Genomic DNA, 16,262 nt, shown 5'->3' with positions numbered 1-16,262 from the left:
GGAGGCGAACAACTGGTCAAGAAGTCTATTCACCTCTTCTTTTAGCCTTTTCTCATGAGGTATATATGGTTTTTAACATGGATATGAGACATTAGTCCTGCAATCTAATTATCCAAAATGAATTTCTGCAGAACTCTGAATACTGGAAGTCTTCTTATTTGACAACGGCAACTACTATGGATGCAAACTATAGTTTACCTCTTAATGTTGCATTAATAACTCTTCAGGTGATTGGTTATATTGGCATCTGTTCTATGCACGATTTCTTTCCACTTATCCTTTGGCTATTTTGCTTTCCAGGATTTGGTCGATGGAAGTGTGCTCCTTCGTTTGGCCCATCTGTATGAGGTGACACAATAATTTATTTGCAGTTGTGTTTACTCATTCATCATTTTATCTGTATTTGATGTCATTAGCATGAGTCAATGCACATTTGCAACTAAAAGTTTTGTACACTTCCTTGAATGGGAATGAACGCCATATGGAAGAAACATATCCTCTGACATGATTGTGATGTCCTTACAAAAAATTTCTTTGCCACATATAATTCATGGATATATTGTCCCAGGCTGGTGAAGATCCTGATTACTCAACACTTGCCAAAGTTCAACTAAAGAGGATGTTTGCTGGAGAAAAGGTGTGTGTTGTGTACTGCACCGAAGTATTTATATGCAAACAACTACAGAAAATGACACCAGTATTTAGTGAATATTAAATAAGCCCGTGAAAAGCATCATATGGATCTTTGTATGCTTCTGGTATTGACTTGAAATTGTATTTCAGATAAAGACGCTCAAGGAAACAAGCTTATCAGCGAATCAAGACAAGTCTGAGATGATGAGAATGACGTGGGAAGTTAAAGATAAAGTTGGAGCCGAGGCAACAGCAGCTCCGATTAGAGGTGGTCCTGTGGATATGTCAAGTCTTACGGTCGAGCTCGGTCCCATGGAGATCCGGACTTTCCTCCTAACATTTGAAAAAAGCCAAGAATCTCCACCCTCTGATAGCAAGAGTAGTGCTTAATTGCTCCTTTCTTGAGTTCTCGATTAACGAATAAATGATAGAATGAAGATCTCTTCTTTGAACCGGGAATAAATGTAGACTGTCTTTGATTCGTTGGTCGTGTCATAAAATAGTTGAATTTGACGCAGTTGAAAAATAATGATGGGGGATGTTTGCGATGTAGTGCAATTGGCTTGTCAGCAATGTTTCAGACATATTTTTCCCTGAAATTCTGTGGTTCACTTTGTGTATAGTTTCATGTGACACAAATATAGTGTATTTTTGTTATATATGAGAATAGTTTTCAAAAAGGATATTAAATGACCGGATAACACGTAAAACTTGCCAAATTTAAACTTCTTTAGTGGTAAATTACCTATCGGTGAGATACTACATTAGGCTATTGCTATAATTGGAGATCTAACAATTATCATGATGAAAATATGCGAGGTTCGTGTTTGATCAACATTGTGTTCAATTTTTCCTTTTACCTTTCTGAAATAATCGACATGTTTTTTTTAATCAATAAAAGAATAGACGAAACTCATCCCACCAGATTAGGCATAGAAACAACATCCCTAGCAAGATCATGTGAAGCCTGATTCGCTAAAACAAAAATAGTGAAATGAACATTCAATATAAGAAGTTTACAATCTTCGACAATTAAACCCAAACTTGAAAATTTTGGCTATGGAGAGTTCATAGTTTCAATGACCTGGAAAGAGTTAGATTCAATGATAATATTCGACCAACTTAAGTTCTTTAGCCAACTAAGAGCTTCTCTAATACCCATTTTATGGGGGAATTTTCCATCTCACACCTCCCTGCTGTCTCTATAAATGTTGGTGATTAACATCAACAGTTTTTTGCTACCTGCCATTGAGAATGAAGATTCAAAGCATACTGGAATATCATAGTAACATGTTTACATTTTCCCTTCCAAATCACCTCATTACGGTTCTGCCAAAGGCACCACGTGACTACTGCAATAATTTCAATATCTTTTTATGCTCAAAAGTTTTCGTCTTTACTTAGCTAGAAGGGCTAAACCCATTCGTCCTCCTTTTTCTCATTAAGTGAGATGCTATTTATACAGACACTATCCCAGAGTATATTTAAAGGTGGATATAGCGAAATTCCTTGTCGGGTAAGTTATTTTTTCGGTGGACCTCACAAATATTGATAATCACCCTTAGATGCATTATTAAAACTTGTAAAGTGGTACGAAATTTTTCCCTATTCTCCTACTAAGTTTGGTCCAACTTTGACACCGAATACCTCTCTCATTCTCCCTTAAACACCCCACCAAAAGGAATTTATTTTGTGTTTCAACTATGTTAGTTGTCTCACATGAATTGGATAAAGTCTCGAAAATTACATATATGGACTTGGACAATACTTTTCTCTTGAGTTAACTTTTGAGATTAAGTTGATTCAAGTCTCAATCTTAACAAACTCGTCACACAATAGAGTAGGAATTGCAAATACACTAACATATGATGGGAGAGCTTACACTAGAAGCGTTGCTTAAATTAAAAAAGCGCGTTTTAAGTAACACGTAGCGATATTTGCGCGGGAATATTCAGATTTTCATTGGTTGTTTCTTCTTCTACATGAGACTCGTCTGTCTGAGCAAGCTTTCATCTTGATTCAACAATGGCGTCCCAGGAACCTAATCCTACCCCATTGTACCCCCAATTGACCACCTCAAATCACGAAAGTAACCCAACCGCACCTCGCCATTCATCCATCTACCTTACAATCGACATGAAAGAACTGGAGGGGAACCTCTTCCCGGAATCGAACGATCAATCGAGGAATCCCTCATCACAATCCCCGGCACCATTCTTCACTTGATTGACAGACACTACTCCGTCGAGCTTACCACCGGTGATCTCAAAATCCTCCGCCTCCGTCTCCGATGACATTCAATGGCCGTTAACCAAGGACCTCGCCGCCGACAAGCTCGACCCTTCGCATTATTTCTTCGCCTTCAAGCCCCCGTGTTAAGTTGAGGATTCAGACTCCAGCGATGACAAAAAGGAGAATCGTAAGAAAAAGAAAGACCCGGAAATGATATGTTGAACTACGGGTTAACCATAGTTTCCAAGGGGCCGAAATCGTTGCTTAAGGAATTGGATGTAATTTTGGATACCTACTGTAATTTTTCGGTGCAGAAAGTCGAGGAGAAGGCGACGGCGGTGGAGGTCGGAGAGGTCACGGCAAGAGAACTGAAAACGGATGAGAAGAAGAAATAAGCAGTGGAGGGGCAGTGTGCGGATTTTTAAAACCCGTCGCTAAACACGGACCCCACACACGTGATGAATTTTCCAAATTTAATGTTATTTAATATATTAATTTAAATTTCAAATTAGTTTAAATTTCTTAAAAAAATTGAAATTGAATTTATTTAATATAAAATAAGAGTAAGATGAATGAGTGGACAGCGGGACCTACAAATAATGAGTGTGAATGTTAAAATGAATGTGAGAGAATAGATGTGTTAATGTAATGTGTATGTGGCATGTAGACCTCACGATTTTTGATGAGGTGGTAACACACACTAATGCGGGTGCCCTAATGATTATGCCTCAATTTGTGGCTTGTATTTTTATTAATTATGTCATAAAACAATATTTATTTTAATAATATTTTTAAACTTCTGCTGCGTTTTGACGTGAGAAAATGTATTTTAACATTTAATGAAGACGAAAACCGTATATATAGAGCGACCCTTGATTTTATTTTTTATTGGAGCATCACTCCCGCTCTTGTGTCGACTTACTAACTGTTTCGAGGTCGGCTTTTTCTCTTCAGGGATAAGAAGGTGAGAAAGATGACAGAGAAAGTTGGAAGCGGAGTACTTACAGGAGTTGTGAAGGTTTCGGGATTCTTTACCGGTTCTGTTGCAAACTCTAAAGTAGGAAAGAAGTTCTGTGGGCTGTTGCCTGGAGAAATTGTTCTTGCTTCTCTGGATGGATTTATCATGTCCATGATGATAATTTGTGTCATTAAGGTGAAGCTGATATTTAAATCACACTAGTTTTATGGCATATCCATGAGTAGCCATTCCAGATTCTTGGGTTCATTTGGTACATCGGCTCCTATTTTATGTATTTCGATAATATCATGTATATTCGAAACAAACTTAAACTCATTTTAAAAATCCGTTTCCTTTATTCGAATTCAGGATGGTTTCAAAAACAGGCAAAATTTGTGATGCGGTTGAAGTAGCCGGAATGAATGTTATGGCAACCTCCTCCACCGTCACGACTGGACTTGTCACCCACAGGTAACTTCACCATATTTGACCTCGGCGCTTTCTGTTTTCTTTTTCATTTTTGGTTTTGTTTTTGTTTTTGTTTTTGTATCAGGTATGCTGAAGAAAAATATCTAATTTTTCTGTGTTAGTTTCATTTAAATAGAATATCTAATTTTTTATTGGTTTCGGTAGAATAAACCGACCGGGATGAGAATTCTATTTGACAGAGATTACACTCCGATCTCTCTCGACATTAATTGGGACGGGATTTGAAAAAGAACAGGTGTCTTGTGAGACGGTCTCACGAATCTTTATCTGTTAGACGGGTCAACTCTACCGATATTCACAATAAAAAATAATAATCTTAGCATAAAAAATAATATTTTTTTCATGTATGACCCAAATAAGATATACATATCACAAAATACGACTTGTGAGATCAACTCACACATAGGGATGACAATTTCCTCCGAACCCGTTGGAGGATCCGATACCCGACCCGAATAGAAGAGGTTATGGAGGGATTTTTAGACCCGATTAAATAATTGGGTAATCGAGTATGGGGATTTTCGGATTCGGGTATGGAGACGGGTTTGATATAATCCAACCCACACCCGACCCGAATACCAGTTTAAATTAATATTTATAAATATATATATATATATATATGTATATATGTATATATATAGTAATTATATTTATTTACATTAAAGATTCATCTTCTCAAATCCAAGTAAATCGGTACTTTTTCTTTTCTCTTCACTTTCACTTTCACTTTTACGTTTCAAGGTTTTTACCACTCTTTTATTTTTCATTCAATTTCTCATCTTCTCCACTTGTAAGTTTATTCCATGTTTGACTTCAAAAATTGAAAAATATTTTATTTCTTGATTATGGTTCATTGTATTCCTTTTTTGTTTGCATATTTTCCAATTCATTTTAGGGTTTTTTTAACCAATTAATTTTGGGAGTTTGGAATGTACGTCGCTTTGTTTTTTTATTGTTTTTTTTTTTTTAACTTGGGCTATTTTTCTCAAGATTTCCTCGTTAAAGTTAGATATGATTGAGAGATGGAAATCCAACAATCCATAAAAAGTTACAGTAGATTGACTAAGTTTATTAACTAATTTGCTTTGATTGAGGGGTTTACTAATCCATGCTGCAACATAATTGTGGATAATTTATGTTGTGATTTTTCAGTAATCAATTTAATCGTATTTGGTATTTTTCCATGAATTTTTTTATGCATTACAAGCCTTGATTCATTTGGTGGATTATTAATTGTAGCTATTTTTATTATGTCTCTTTTTTGTCATTTTGATTTACTTGTCTTGTGTTTAGATGAAAAGAAGGTGAATCTAAATTTTCAACAAGTGACAGAAGAGTGTATCCTCAAGTTATTTGTCATTATTTACTTTTTTTTATGATGTTTAATTTTGACTTCTTGATCTTAGTAAAAAATTGCGTCCAAATATGAGAAAGAGCTAAGATTTTTCTAATATTTATTCTCATTCTTCTTAAGTTTGAACTAAAAAACATTGTTATTTTCTCTATTTTATTTTATTTTGTCTTTTTTTAACATACATATATTAAATAGACTCAACAGATCATATAACAGAAAATGAAGTACTACTATCTGAAATAAATCACGAGGTTCCACATGTTCCACAAAATACAGCATATGTTGATGGTGCCTCTCCTAGTGAAACAAGAAAGAGAAAGTTTACTTCTGATGTGTGGAATCATTTTGAAAGGAAGAAAATTAATGGAATGGATAAGGCAATTTGCAACTACTGAAAAAAATCTTTTTCTGGTCAAAGAAAACATGGGACAACACATTTACGTGAACATTTCAAAGTTTGTCCAAAAAGAACTGTTAGTGATTTAAGGCAGAAACTGCTGATTAAAGAGCAAAACAAGGGGGATTTTGCTATTAAAGGCTTTCAATTTCATCAAGAAACATCAAGGTCAATTCTTGCTGAAATGATAATTTTACATGAGTATCCATTGGCAATAGTGGAGCATCATGGATTTCATAAACTTTTAGCAAGTCTTCAGCCTTTGTTCAAGGTTCCAAGTCGCAATATCATCAAGAGTGATATACTGAAAATGTATGACTATGTAAAGACAAAAGTATTGAGTTTATTGGAATCTAATAAAGGCAGAATTGCTTTAACCACCGACATGTGGACTGCATCTAATCAGAGAAAAGGATTTTTGGCTTTGACTGCCCATTTCATAGATGATAATTGGACTTTGCAAGGTCGTATTTTGAGGTATATATTTTATTTGTCACTCAAATATGTAATATTTTTCACACTTTTTATGATTTCAGTTAAATAGATACTTATATATATACATTATTTTAATTGAATTATGTAGGTTTGCTTATGTTCGTTCTCCACATACCTCAGAAGTCCTTGCTAATGTGATAGTTAAGTCTATGATGGATTGGAATATTGATAGGAAAATATCGACCATTACTCTTGATAATTGTTCCACTAATGATTCTCTTATGAACTATGTGATGCTATAAGCTTGATCATTCTACACTTATGCTGTAAGGGTCTTTACTTCATATGCGTTGTGCTGCTCATATTTTGAATTTAGTTGTCTAAGATGGTTTGGATATCATTGCACCTAGTGTTGAGAAAATTCGTGAAAGTGTCACATATTGGAGAGCATCTCCTAAAAGAGAGCAAAAGTTTGATGATGTGGCACAGATTGTAGTACGCAATATGAATGCTAAAAAATTGGTGTTGGATTGTAAAACCCGTTGGAACTCAACATATGTGATGCTCATGACTGCTATATCTTTTAAAGATGTGTTTGCAACTAATATCTTTTTTTCCAAGGTTTGTGAAATTAAAGCTTCATTGCTCAAGTGGACTACATCTCCTAACAAGGTAATTTCTTCCATGACTGAAAGGATGCTTTCCAAATTTGAGAATTATTGGTGTGATATTCATGGAGTTATGAGAATAGCTACTATTTTAGATCCAAGATATATGACAAAGTTGGTTGAGTATTGTTTCAAAAGAACATATGGAGAGATTGGTTTTAAAGAACCTGTTAGAAAGATTAAAAAAAAGATGTGTTATGATTTGCTTGACAATTATACAAATAATAATGGTTATGGCAGTGTTGAACAAAGATCAACAGAGACTAGATTGAATACAAGTACTGATGATTTTTTGGATAGTTTCGATAAAGAAGTAGCAATTGAGTGTGATGTTTAAACTGATATGAAGACTGAGCTAGATCATTATTTGGAAGACAAAGTGTTGCCTAGAAATGTTGATTTTGACATATTGGAGTGGTGGAATACCAATGGAATCAAATATCCCATTTGATGAGGATGGCACGAGATCTGCTTGCCATTCCAATATCAACGGTGGCTTCAGAATCAGCATTTAGTACTGGTGGCAGATTGGTGAGTTCCCATAGAAGCAGGCTTCATCTAAAAACCACAGAAGTGTTGATGTGCACTCAAAGTTGGTTATTGAATGAGAAACAAGGTAATATAAATTGCATTTTTAGTTTTTATTGTTTTTGAACAAAAATATTATTAATTTACAATATACAGTAATGATTTTTTTCTTTGAATTTTGTAGCTACAAGTTCACAAGAAACGGAAGCATATTACTCTTCAGTTGAATATGATGAGGACACTATTGATGTTGATGTTGTAAGTTTTTAATACAATTTAATTTTGTTAAATTTGACATTGAAATAAACTGTTGAGTCAATTATTTATATTGTTCTTCATCATTTGCAGGACACTACAATGTCAAGTGATGAAGACATGTACGATTAGTTCTAAGATAAACCGATCTAGTTTGATTTTGGGTTGATAATGTTTACATATGATTAAACTAGGGGTAGCCCATAGATGATTAATCAATTGAATTATGAATTTTTGGATATGATGTAAATTCTATTATATTTTTGTTGAATTGCGTACTCTTGTTCAACTAATATAAATTATTTTAATATTTATTATTTTTTCTATAAAGTTTATTTTGCAAATTTTTATCATTAATAATTTTTCTTATTGTTCATTTAAATAATTTTTTAAATATTCATAACTTCATTGAAACAATTTAAATTTGAAAAAATTCAATTGTATATGATAATAGGGTATTTGGGTAGGATATGGGTATCCGATAATCCGATGAGTATGGGGATGAAGATGAAATTCAATACCCGATGAGTATGGAGATGGGTATGGGGATGAATTTAATAAATGAGTATGTGGATAGATGTATGAAATCCGATCCATACCCTACCCATTATCATCCCTACTCACACAAGTTTTTGTAATTCAGAAAAATCTAAAAAACTAGAAAGGACAGGTTGGAATATCTTTTGGACGGAAATGAAAAAGAGAATTCGAGAAAACAGGGATTTCGGGAGATTTTGTGAGCCTACCTAAAAGTAAGTCTCATTTCTTATGACAAGTCAGATGATGAAATATCTGAATTTACGATTATGTCCATTGGAATCCTCGGCACTCCCTCCTAATTTGAATAAATAATTATTATTGCACATACATAACTTCAGTCCCTTCGAATTCTGTTGTTACAAAATTACCCTCACGAAATTACGATTCTCTCCCTGCTGACACACAATAGAATCTTGTACCGTAGTACTTGCTTTTTTCCACTTTCCTTAAAATCCAAACGGTAAAATTCTCTAATTTACTCACCAATTAATTTTTCATTTTTAAATTATTTATTTGAATTGTTACTTATTTTAACACCATTTAATGCTCCAAGAGTAGTCTAGATTTGTTCTTCTCATATGCTTTAAATAATTATTATAAAAAATATTATTATTAATTTAAATAATATCTAGATTTTCAATTTACTTTTTTTTTTTTGGAAGTACAATTTTCTTATATTTTAGCAAGAGCAAATAAAGATAATCATGTAAGAAACTCACTTCCCTCTACTCTTTCTTTAACATTAATGACATATATTTTGTATCAATTTTATCAAAAGCTTTAAAATATGATACTGTTTTAATTTAAATATTTTAAATTATACAATATTTTAATAATGAATTATATTATATTATTAAATTGAACTTTGATAATTAATGTTAAATAATAATTAAATAAAATGAAGAATCCAAAATAATATTTGGTAAATAGTAAAATAATATGGAGGGAGAGAAAGGGTTAATTGTGCATAACATTTTAGCACGCTGCCCAACAACTCATTTCTTCTGTAGTACCGAAATATATTATTGTCTTCTTCTTCCCAGCTTTCTTTTGCTTTCCTTTCTTCTGTCAATGGCGATCCATTAAAGAGAAAGTACAACGTAGATGCACAGCCTGTAACTTGTTTTCTTCTTCAAATTCTGTTTGGTAACGTAATATTTTGTGTTTTTTTGAAATTGGTGTCAAGTTTTTATTTCAAATGTTGAATTTAGTAAAAGGAAATGTGTTTTTTTGCAGGTGCAGATCAGGATTCTCTCTCCTTTTCCAGTTGTGGTTTCTCATTTCTTGCACTTTTACTGGCACGGCCTCTTGGCTTTTGACTGTGATGAGATTTGAAAATAAGAAACTGGTAGGAAATATTCGAATGATGTTGGAATCTTTTAGCGGTAAAGTTTGAGTTTTTTTTGGTTATATCGTGAGAGAATAAAAATTTAAGAGATGGGTTGTTGGTATTCGAGATTGGTAAGTGGAGAAGAAATGGTTTCGAGATGTAAGGCCAGGAAGAGGTACATGAAGCAGTTTGTGAAGGCGAGGCATTCATTTGCCGCCGCACACAGCATGTATTTAATGTCTCTCCGCACCACCGGCGTCGCTTTGCTTCAGTTCGCCTCCGCAGAGACCAGTCTCCACCACCACCTCCGACCGCCGGGCACTCCTCCGCGAGTCCCTCCTCCTTTTCCCAACCCACCACCAGCAATGAGCCCAACTTCTTGGACCACCACCAGTGCTTCCACCACCACTTCCTCTGTAGTCCACCCTCCGCCGCCTCCGCCGCCGATGTCTTCTTCATCTGCCTGGGATTTCTGGGACCCTTTTATGCCGGCTTCGGGAAGGCCTGTGGATGTGGATGTGGATGAGGAGGAGTGGGAGGAGACCACCATTGATTCTGAGGTAGCCGCCACAGCCACCGCTGCCTCTCGGAGTGTGGCTGCCCCTCCTTCTGTGGTGACGGCGACAGCCACCAGTAGCAGCAGCGAGCTTGCGGTGGTGGTCTCTACGAAGAGTAAAGATCTGGTTGAGATCATCAAAGAACTCAATGACTACTTTGTTAAGGCTGCCAATGCTGGTGGTCCACTCTCGTCACTGTTGGAAATCCCCACTGGTCAGTTAAGTTACCAAGAATCGTCAGGTAATTTCATAATCTCATTTCCAGGTCCTGTCATTGTTTCGTATGCACTGTGCATGTGTGTGTCTCTTTTGATTTTGCAAGAATTCCGTTTTTACTTAACATTCTTGTGAAAACATCGACTTCAGACAATTTGATGCCATGTTTGTTGGGAAACAAGAATTGTTTCATCCATCCGGAATTGATAATGAGAATGTCATAATGAATAAAAGCCGTGAATTGCACATTTGCTGACTATAAATGATATGGGCGATATCATGTTTGATTCTCAACGATTGCAAACTGAAGTAGTTGTTGGGTCCGCGATTTATGAGTTGCATTGTTGTTACTAGCTTTTGATGCAATGACGAACACTCGGTTGTACAATGTTTTATGTCAGAATTCATCGTCAACCCTTGTGGATGTATCCTTCTATATTCTTTTGATTGGTATTGGATTTATTGTGCTACAGGTAAAGATGATGGTAATGTGAAGAGCTTAAGCCTCCTATTGTGGACATGGAGCTCGAGCAGCGCGAAATGGAATGCATTTGGGAAGTTTTGTGAGGATTCGGGTGGAAATAATATTGGCCGTGGCAATGATGGCATAGCAACTCATTGTTCAACAGTCGAGAGGTTGTATGTATGGGAAGTGAAGCTCTACCAGGAGGTCAAGGTATCACAAATTAACTGTGTTGTAGCTGAACTCGATACAAGACAAAATACTGTCTCCTTTTGATTTGTAAAAAGAAATTTGTTCTAAATATATTTTTGTGTACTTTCTGGAACCAAATATGATTCTAGTATGTAAAGGTAAATCGTACGACCGTGTTCCATTATTTTAACTGGTTAAAATCTTTTCCTTGATGATGTGGTAGAACGCTGAGTGTTTGAAGTTAGAATATGAGAAGAAGGTAGCTGTTCTTGGAAAGCTAGAGATGAAGAGTGCCGATTATTTTAAAACTGAAAAGGCAAAAAAGGATGTTGAGAAATTGGAATCGCAGTTGATGGTTGCTTCGCAGGCTATTGAGGCTACTTCAAGTGAGATTATCAAATTGAGGGAATCAGAGCTTTATCCACAACTTCTTGAGCTTGTAAAGGGGTTAGTTATCTTCCTACATATTCGTCAGCACGGATTTTTTGATTTATCCTCTATATTTGGAATTTAAGTTTTTGTTGCCATGCATGAATTGATTCATTGTTCTTGTTAAGTTATCAAAAGAAACTCACTTTTATTATAAACCTTATTTTCTTTTCTTTTCTTATTTTTTTCCTATATACAGATGTATACTTTTTTTCTTGAAAACGGATACAAAATATGCTCACCCCTTAAGCTTTAGACAACTTCAAACTTTAAGTTTCCCTCTATTTCGGAAACAGACATCAAGTGGATAAATGTTGATGTCGACCACAAGTCACAAACAATGTTATTATTTAAGCTCGCCTAAATTTATTTGATCCTGCTCTTTTCAGGCTAACGTGCATGTGGAGAACCATGTATGAGTTCCACCAGGTGCAAACACACATAGTCCAGCAACTCAAGTTCCTTAACTCGATCCCATCTTCCAGTCCCACCTCTGAAATCCATCGACAATCGACACTCCAACTCGAGCTCAAAGCTCAGCAATGGCATCTTTCCTTCTGTAACCTTATGAAGGCTCAGCGTGATTATGTTCAGTCGCTCACTGGTTGGCTCCGCCTCAGTCTATTTCAAGTTGGTAACAATTCGCTTCACAAAACGAGACAAGATTCAGCCATTTACTCGCTGTGTGAAGAATGGCAGCTTGCCATCAACAATGTCCCCGACAGGGTTGCCTCAGAGGGAATCAAGAGCTTCTTAACTGTCATCCACGCCATTGTAGTGCAACAAACCGAAGAACAGAAACAAAAGAAGAGGTCCGACTCGGCATTCAAAGATCTCGAGAAAAAGACATCCGAGCTTAGATCACTGGAAAGCAAATACGGCACATATACCCTACCGGTTTGTTCCAGTGAAACAAGTAAAAACCCAGTGCGGGAGAAAAGAGTAAAGGTTGAAACTTTACGGGAAAAAGCAGAGGATGAAAAGGCTAAGCACGAAAAATCGGTCAGTGTGACGAGGGCTATGACAATGAACAACCTACAGATGGGGTTGCCACATGTGTTTCAGGCTATGACTGGTTTCTCCAATGTGTGTACACAGGCGTTTGAATCGGTACATAATCAGGCCAAAAGTAACCATGACTTGCATAACGTGAAAATGATTTTGCCTTGAACAGCTGAGAAGAATGGATTTTCAAGCTTTAATTTTGACTCTATGTACAGATGTCCATAACCCCCAGGTTCGCGCTCTACGGCTTTCAATGAATGCAAGAAATGCGGGTGCACGCTAGACGCCTAGATTGTGCTTGATCATGAATACTTTTATCAACTTATATAATTTTATGTGCCTCCCTTCTACAGAGTTTTTCAAAGTTTAATTTAGTTCCCCAATTTGTTAGCTTATGAAGTAAGTTTTGCTTTTTTATGTTGTATATTTGTTGCTAAACGTTCGTATTTTTAAAGACTGAGAAAATTCAGATGTTTAACTTTTGCATGAAAAAGATATTGGTACGTGTTAGATCAATTTTTCATAATTTATTTTGTTGTTGATAACAAACAAATGCTACTACAGCGAAAACTACGGAGATCGACCTGTCCGGTCAGGTCGTGGGGGTTTGGAGGCAATGCCTCTAATAGCTATTCAGAATCCACTCAACTGTAGCACCTCATAACTTAAATGATATTTGTATATATTATAATTACTCAAATTTATTAATTATTATATTTTAAATATATATAAAAATGAATGAAATAACTAATATATTATATTTATATATACACATTCATACATACATATCTACATACCATCATCATAGTTGCTTAACCAACACACCACCTCCCTTCTTGCCCAACCGGTGATCGAGATTTGTTCATCATAGATTGGAAATAAGGCTTGATCATTGCTTATAAAATGCACCCTTCACCTCAGGAAGTTCAAGGGTTCTCAGCCTGAATTTTCGAGTTTAATGAGTGGGTCTAGTATAGGGTGGAGTGGTGAGAGTTTATAGCTCAAAGAGTAGAGAAAAAGGGGCCAAAAATATCTTTATATACCCAAAACACTTCCAAATATTCTATAAAAATTCCACAACACTCTCAACTTACCCAAAAATATACCACAAAAGGAGATGTCGAAAAATCATCAGCCGATTTTTCGTTAAAATTCAGAAATCGCTACTGACCGGGAAGGGAACAGTGCCGAAAAACTCGTTTTTCAGGTACTGTTTTCACTCCCATTTTTCGTACTTTTCTTGATGGTATTATACCTTAGTCCAAGCATGAAAGTTGTTCATTGTGTGTCATAGTTCTCACCCATGTCAGTAGTTTCCCGGAATCGGTACCGAAAATAGTGTTTTCCGATGGTCAAAGTAGGAGTATAAGCTACTGGTTTTTTTACGTTTCTGGCATGTTTCGGCTAGGATTTAGAGAAAAGTTAAAACATAAAAGTTGTAGGAAATAAGTTTTTACATCTATTGGAGAAATATGGGCCGCGCATGGTGGCCAGACGCCGGTCACGGGCCACCGTCGTCGGCGCTTGTGGTGCCCACCCCGGTGAAAAACAAAAATTTCATTTTTCGAACGTTTCTTGGTATGATTCCAAGCTACTGTACAAGTTTTGTAAATCTTGGATGAGTATTGCATTTACTGTGAATTTTTAAAAGGAAAATAATTTTCGGATATGATATACTATCTATATGATCATATAAATCTTTGTATAAATGTTCATAGCCTTCAATACTTGAAAAATATATCATTGGAAGTAGCTATGAAGTTTTATAATTTTTCGACTCACAAGTTATTTATTATGATTTTTGTGAGTTATATATTAAATGTTATATATATCGATTAATGATAAAATAATTTCGAATATTACCTATTTTGAATTTTTTCAGTTAATATTATAATAAGAGTTGTTATAGAAAATATTGTAATTTTTGGAGTCAAATATTAATTATTGTAAATTTTAAAAATAGTTTTGACTATTAGAAAATAATTTTGATAAAGAAATATTAAATAAATAAATAAAATAATTTTTTTTTGAACTTTTAGTCAATAAATAAAGTTTATAAAGTTATATTCTTTATTTTGGTAAAAATTTAAGGATAATCTATATCAAAAAGTGTTTACTATACTAATGATAATCACATTGGTCAATAGGATTGATTTGAAGTTGTAACTCTCACCTTCATCTATAGTAAGTCTCAAGATGAGGAATTTACTTTTACCGTTCTTCCTATAACTTTGACAGTTGGCCTGGAAATTATGATATGATATTTTATTAAATGATATTTGCCATGTTTTATTGATTTATTGTGCTTGTGCATAATTATTGTATCTCTTAATCTCGTTGATGCATCACTTCGATGGCCACTCCTTCTATATAAATCATCAATCATGACTATATCCTTCTTACCAATCGAATCTATCATCTTGATCGCATCATAGTCAAATTTATTCTACTTAATTTACTCATTACTGTTATTACATAATGATGGAATGCTTCAGTGAAAAGTTCTCATTGTAATATCATCACACTAAGTGTGATTCTTATCGAACTTTCACCAAATAAGATCTTGGTTAATCAACGATTGAATGAACGAATGATAAAATGATTGACCAAGACGGAGCCCTGGACAACGGACTTTGGTCTGGAGATTGAGTCCATTGAACAACGTGACTTTGGTCCGAGTATATTAGTTCACTTGGCTCGTTATTCTTGCTAATCATATTTTCTATCTTGTGCATTCATATTGTCGGATGCTCGTCCTATTATCTATTATATCATTCTGTTAAATTTAACATCATATTGATTATTATTTAATTCTCACCGAGTCTTTAAAGACTTAATCTCTCTATTTTCTTTATCTATTGTAATTTGCCAGGTAACCAGGATTTGGATAAAGAAAGAAATGTCGATGTATGATCCGCCAGTTGTTGTCTAGAATAAATTGCTGGAAGGCATCATAAGTCATTTAGTCTACGAGTCAGTTTGTCTGAAATGTTTACGTCATTGTCGCTCTTACCGTCTATGTTAGTTTGGACATATAAAACTTTATCGTAATTTACTAGTACTTATGCGTTTCGCTTCCGCTAATAAAGTTCTTTAATAGTTCTTATTACTGCCTGTGATACTTCAAATGAGACAGAATTCTCTTATGAGGTATTATTAGAGAATGTGACATTCCTTGTGGTCTAGTTTCAAGACAGAGTGTCATAACAACCTTTCGTAAGAAAGGGTAAGACAACTCTTTGGAAACAACAAATTGTTTCATGTCACGTTTTCATGAAATGATGCATTGTTTCATGAAGAGTCGCGTCTGTTGTGAATCAATGTTTCATCTCTATATATATGGCATCATTAGTTCAAGAAATATATTCGAATTCTGATTTGATTTAGTCACCCACAAATTCAGAATAATTCCATTGTATCCTGAAAAAAAAATTCACATTCATGTAGCTAAAGTGAGGGAGAAAATATTTCTTAAAAGAAAGCGTTACAAACGTGCTTTGGAATTCATTAACACACTATCCAAATTTCGAAATAATCTCTCAACAGTATATATCTTAGTTTTTTCACATTTTGACTTTTTT

At 34.9% G+C, this 16,262-nt stretch overlaps 2 protein-coding genes and 1 pseudogene across 4 annotated transcripts in view; all 3 read left to right on the top strand.

Moving 5' to 3' along the window:
- Positions 1–1,253, top strand: part of LOC142549532 (alpha-mannosidase-like) — a 40,564-nt gene extending 39,311 nt beyond the window's left edge. Inside the window, exons 28-29 of the mRNA XM_075658520.1 lie at positions 569–637; positions 784–1,253. Of these exons, the coding sequence (XP_075514635.1) occupies positions 569–637; positions 784–1,023 (309 nt within the window). The 3' untranslated portion in view covers positions 1,024–1,253. The remainder of the gene's footprint in view (positions 1–568; positions 638–783) is intronic.
- A 1,245-nt stretch (positions 1,254–2,498) lies between these two features.
- LOC142548216 (protein EARLY-RESPONSIVE TO DEHYDRATION 7, chloroplastic-like) lies at positions 2,499–3,276 on the top strand (annotated as a pseudogene).
- Positions 3,277–9,476: 6,200 nt separating this feature from the next.
- Positions 9,477–13,191, top strand: LOC142549530 (protein ALTERED PHOSPHATE STARVATION RESPONSE 1-like). Of its 3 annotated transcripts, none has more exons than XM_075658515.1 (5): positions 9,477–9,635; positions 9,726–10,617; positions 11,066–11,268; positions 11,471–11,694; positions 12,066–13,191. In XM_075658515.1, the coding sequence occupies exons 2-5, from the start codon at positions 9,927–9,929 to the stop codon at positions 12,844–12,846; spliced, it is 1,899 nt and encodes a 632-aa protein (XP_075514630.1). In that variant the 5' UTR covers positions 9,477–9,635; positions 9,726–9,926; the 3' UTR covers positions 12,847–13,191. The 3 variants fall into 3 exon arrangements, with proteins under 3 accessions (XP_075514630.1, XP_075514629.1, XP_075514631.1); XM_075658514.1 differs by having other exon boundaries at positions 9,477–9,640; XM_075658516.1 differs by having other exon boundaries at positions 9,478–9,604.
- The last annotated feature ends 3,071 nt before the right edge of the window (positions 13,192–16,262 follow it).

The sequence above is a fragment of the Primulina tabacum genome, chromosome 6 (genome assembly GCF_025594145.1).
Source record: "Primulina tabacum isolate GXHZ01 chromosome 6, ASM2559414v2, whole genome shotgun sequence".
Taxonomy (NCBI): domain Eukaryota; kingdom Viridiplantae; phylum Streptophyta; class Magnoliopsida; order Lamiales; family Gesneriaceae; genus Primulina; species Primulina tabacum.
The sequence above is the reverse complement of the archived record's forward strand: the minus strand, read 5'-3'. Positions and strand labels throughout refer to the sequence as shown.